Source organism: Castanea sativa, chromosome 7 (assembly GCF_040712315.1).
Source record: "Castanea sativa cultivar Marrone di Chiusa Pesio chromosome 7, ASM4071231v1".
In the NCBI taxonomy this organism is placed as follows: Eukaryota; Viridiplantae; Streptophyta; class Magnoliopsida; order Fagales; family Fagaceae; genus Castanea; species Castanea sativa.
The window spans coordinates 17,967,352-17,971,887 of record NC_134019.1 but is presented as its reverse complement, the minus strand read 5'-3'; the positions used below and the strand labels follow the sequence as shown (position 1 = coordinate 17,971,887).

Here is a 4,536-nt window from a genome sequence, read left to right as displayed (position 1 = left end):
ACAATTAATAGGCAAAAAACAGCCATCTTCTTTAGCCTAGGTACATGGCCATCGATTAAAGAGGACATACAAGCACTTTCTGGTGCTAGAGTCATGGAGGATTATGAAGGATATCTTGGCTTGCCTATGGTCAGGGGAAAATCAAAGGTTAATACATTTAAAGGCCTACAGGAGAGAATAACAAAGAGAGTGACAGGCTGGAAGGAAAAATTTATCTCAAAAGCAGGAAGGGAGATACTTATTAAAACAGTTGCCCAAGCAATACCTACCTACACCATGGCAATATTCAAGATCCCAAAAGCCTTATGTGACACGATAAACTCAAAACTCACCAAATATTGGTGGGGTCAGACAATGGATGAGAAGAAAATTCATTGGATCAATTGGAAGAAGTTGTGAAATTAAAAAGGAAAAGGTAGGATGGGTTTCAGAGATGTTCAAGCCTTCAACCTATCTTTGTTGGCTAAGCAAGCTTGGAGATTTATTCATAAAACCCACTCACTGTTTTACAAGGTGTATAAATCAAGGTATTTTCCTAATTGTTCTTTTATGGATGCTGAATTGGGTATCAACCCTTCCTATGTTTGGAGGAGCTTGTTGGCAGCTAGGGATGTTATCATTGAGGGCTCCAAGTGGAAAGTAGGTGATGGCAGGTCTATTGGAGTTCTCACACACATATGGCTCTCCCACAAACTGATCTTCTTAGGGGAACAACAACCTGGCTTAATGGTGAAGGATTTAATTGACAGCAACACGATGCAGTGGGATAGGGAGAAAATATTTGATCTCTTTGCACACAGGAGACGAATGGAAATTTTGTCCATTCCACTGCAGCAGAACATAGCAGTCGGGATGCAATAATATGGAAGGAGAAAAAGTCCCAATCCTTCTCAATTAAATCTGCCTATCAGGTAGTGATGAGGATGAAGGAGCCGACTCTTATTGAACATTCCACAACAACCACTGAGAAGCCATTATGGAGGAAGATTTGGAAGATAAATGTGCCACCAAAAGTCAGAATGTTCCTTTGGCGTGCGTGTTCCAACATTCTGCCAACCACAGAAAACCTTCATAGACGAAGAGTATAGGTGGACCCGCGTTGCGAAATATGCTGCCAACAACCCAAGTCACTGGGGCATCTACTGTAGGAGTGTCCATTAGCTAGAAATGTGTGGGCACAATGTAGGGGTCGAATCTAAAAATGCCAAAATGATTTGTGTGACTTTTTCCACCTCTTTCGGCTATTGGAGAGGAAACTATCAAGATTGGACTTGGAAAAGTGGGCAGTGACGTCCTGGGCAATTTGGAATACCAGAAATAAGTTTTACTTTGAAAAGACCCAATCTCATCCCACCAACATTTTGAAGGGAGCTGTCGGGTACTTGTAGGAATACCAATAGCTATCAGTTGCACAGCAAAACTTCTAAGGCTCTCGGATTGGCTGGGCTTCATACACAAGCATCGAATGTATTGTAGTAGACCTTCGTAATAGTTGTTTTGGCTTCCCCTGTTCTATGTACGTTAAAACAGGGCAATACCTTCGTAATGGTTGCTACTAGAATAGGTTTTGGCCAGGAATTGAGTTCCAACCTATGGCCATTAACTAAGCAATATTGTCTAGAACCTATTGGTTCATAAAATCCCATAATCCATTGTGATTAATGGAAGCCACCAAACATTGAGTACAAGTGTAAACACTCTAAGCCACGGAAGGAAGTATTTAGTTCTCACTCATAAATTCCATGAATAATTTACACCCTGTTAGGATTAGTGCCCTTAAATCCTATTGTATGATACTATGTATGATATTATGTATGATGTTATGTATGACATGATGTATGACTTAATATTGTGATTGATAAAGTTATTTTATTATTATCTAAAATAATGGTAACATGAATATGAGACATTATCATATAGTCCATGGGATGCATTGTATGTGATTTATGTGAAAAGTCAAAGAAGATGTAAATTACAAGTTCTTTGTAAACTCAGAATTTATAGTTCGTAGTCGGTGATGAAATTGAGCATTTCATCTGCGAAGACTATAACGTGTCAACTAAGATGATTTGTCTTGATCATGGAAGTGGAGACTTCTAGTTGATATGTTGATATGTTTAAGAGTTAAGACATATTGAACATGACCGCTGTGAGATTTATTATTCTCCTAATGACTGTCAAATGAATAATAAATCTCACGACTTCTATTTGCATGAACTCTTAATCCTGAGAGAATAATGGACCTGATCATGAAGTGTAGGTTGCTTTGATATATCAGGAGTGAGATCTGAAGTGACGGTCAAAACCTTAGTATGTTGGGTAGCCACATTTAGTGTTGATGGAACATATATTCTCAAGATGGAATTCATAGTCTCTTGATGGAGATATAAAATATTCCCTTGAGATAAGTTTAATGGTTTCAATTATTCAGAGAGTTAGGCCTAACCACTTTAGTAAGAAATTACTAAAGTATATATTTATGAAATTGGATTTCATAAATATATAATGAATAACTTTAAAGAATTAAACCGAGTACTCAAGGATAAGATATAGTAATTTACAAAGTGGCAGTTTACATTTATGACTTTATGTTACTACGAATATTTTATGAAGGGGTTACGTGTATAATAAAGTCTTGGGATATAATTTATTAATAAAGCCTAGAGTGCAATTATATTTATATAGTGGTATTAAATATAATTAATGGTAACTTTGGACTTGTCAAGAGTTGATGGAAAAGCCCAAGGCCCATTGGAGCTAGTGTCTTATTGGTTCCTTTTGGTCCCACTCCAAGCCACACACTAAAGCCCAATTGGAAAGGCCCAATAGGCCAGCCCAATTAGATAATCAGTTAGTTACAAAGGGAGAAACATACAGAATTTTTATTAGCAGAGATTAGAAAAGAAAAAGAAACGGCGTGTGAGAGAGTGTGAGACACACTTTCATTCTCCCTTGAAAACTGATTGAGAGACCACACATCTTGGGCGTAAAGTGGAATTGGAGTGAAGATTAAAAGTGTTCCCAAGTGCTTCTAATCTTTGTTTTGAATTTCTCCATACCAAGGTACGCCATCTTGTTCTTAAATTCTGAAATTTATGTAGTGCACGTTATCAATCATGAATGAAATAGATCCTTATTTGTTGCTTCCGCTGTGTATTTTGCATGAGATGTAAAACCAGATTTTTTTTCCTTCAATTGGTATCAGAGCCAGGTTTTCATATCATGATTGTATAGCGTGTGATTGGATTTTAAAATTTAAGAAAACCGTCATCATTGTCTTTCAATTTTCTGCATCAAGTTATGGTGTTGTGTCATGTTTTTTTTTTTTTTTTTTTTTTTTAATTTTCATGGAATCCGTATATATATATTGCAAGTGGAATTGAATAGTGCGAGATCTTGTTAATGGTGCATTGTTTTTGTCGTGACTTGGATACAGTTATTCATTGTTAAAATAACTGTCATGCTCATTGCACCGCTTGGACAATAACGGATTGCACCATCTGGTCTTCCATGTATGGCTTGCATGTTTTTACATGTTTGACAATTCCATATTCATTTATCTATATGGATTTGATGACACATGCACACCAAGGACGTTGTTGATTTTTTTTGGCTTGGAGTGGGAGTTTTGGTTGCCAACTTGCAAGCATATAAGACAATTTGATGGTCCACGGTTGATTGGCTTTTGTGCAAGTGCATTGACTTAGTGTACAAATGCTTGATGGCTTTATTGTGTTTTTGAAAAGTGAATCCATTATATGTCCAGGATTCTAACTTTCTGACAATTTTATATATATATATATATATATATATATATATAATATAATATAATATAATAATCATATATTGTATATATTGTATTATATATATTATAATATAATATAGTTTTATAATATATGAGTTTATATTACGTTATATATATATATATGTAATGTAATTATTATATATTACATATATTAATTTGTATATTATATTATATATAATATAATATGAATTTTTATATGTAATAAGGGTTTTTATTACGTTATATATATATTTATATATGTTAATGCTAGTTTAATGAAATTTATTCCTAATGAGATTAAGATTATATTTTTTTTCACGTGTCTAGCATTATTATCATTCTTGATCTTAAAAACCTTTATTTTAAAATATCTAGTGGGAGAGAGATTCAAGGGTTGGATCTCACGGCCTCCATTGTTGGTTCATAGTAGTGTGAAATATATACTTTGTCTTTGCCTCGAGCTTAGCATTCCATGCGGAGAGTATTTATTTTATGGTCCTACAAGATTGAATTCCCTGGTTTATAGTGGTTTGATAAACACCTTGTCTTCGTTTCGAGTTTTACATTCCATGCGGAATGTGTTTTATCATAGTACTACAAAATAAGCCTGTTAAAAGGATGAAATGTGGTTACACATGATTCTAGACAATGGTATACACTAGACTAAGTATTATAGTATCTTCTATGCTGAGTTCTTACTATTATTACTTAGAGGCTAAATATAAAACGACATATTATTAGTGTTTGATAAG

At 34.7% G+C, this 4,536-nt stretch overlaps 1 protein-coding gene across 1 annotated transcript; it reads left to right on the top strand.

Moving 5' to 3' along the window:
* Nucleotides 1-420: 420 nt before the first annotated feature.
* LOC142644075 (putative mitochondrial protein AtMg00310) lies at nucleotides 421-861 on the top strand. Its single transcript, XM_075818757.1, has one exon. It carries the CDS (start codon nucleotides 421-423, stop codon nucleotides 859-861), a length of 441 nt encoding a protein of 146 aa, XP_075674872.1.
* The last annotated feature ends 3,675 nt before the right edge of the window (nucleotides 862-4,536 follow it).

Bases quoted from the DNA above. Each gene is read 5' to 3' on its own strand.
- LOC142644075 (XM_075818757.1), top strand. From the start codon at position 421: ATGGGTTTCAGAGATGTTCAAGCCTTCAACCTATCTTTGTTGGCTAAG.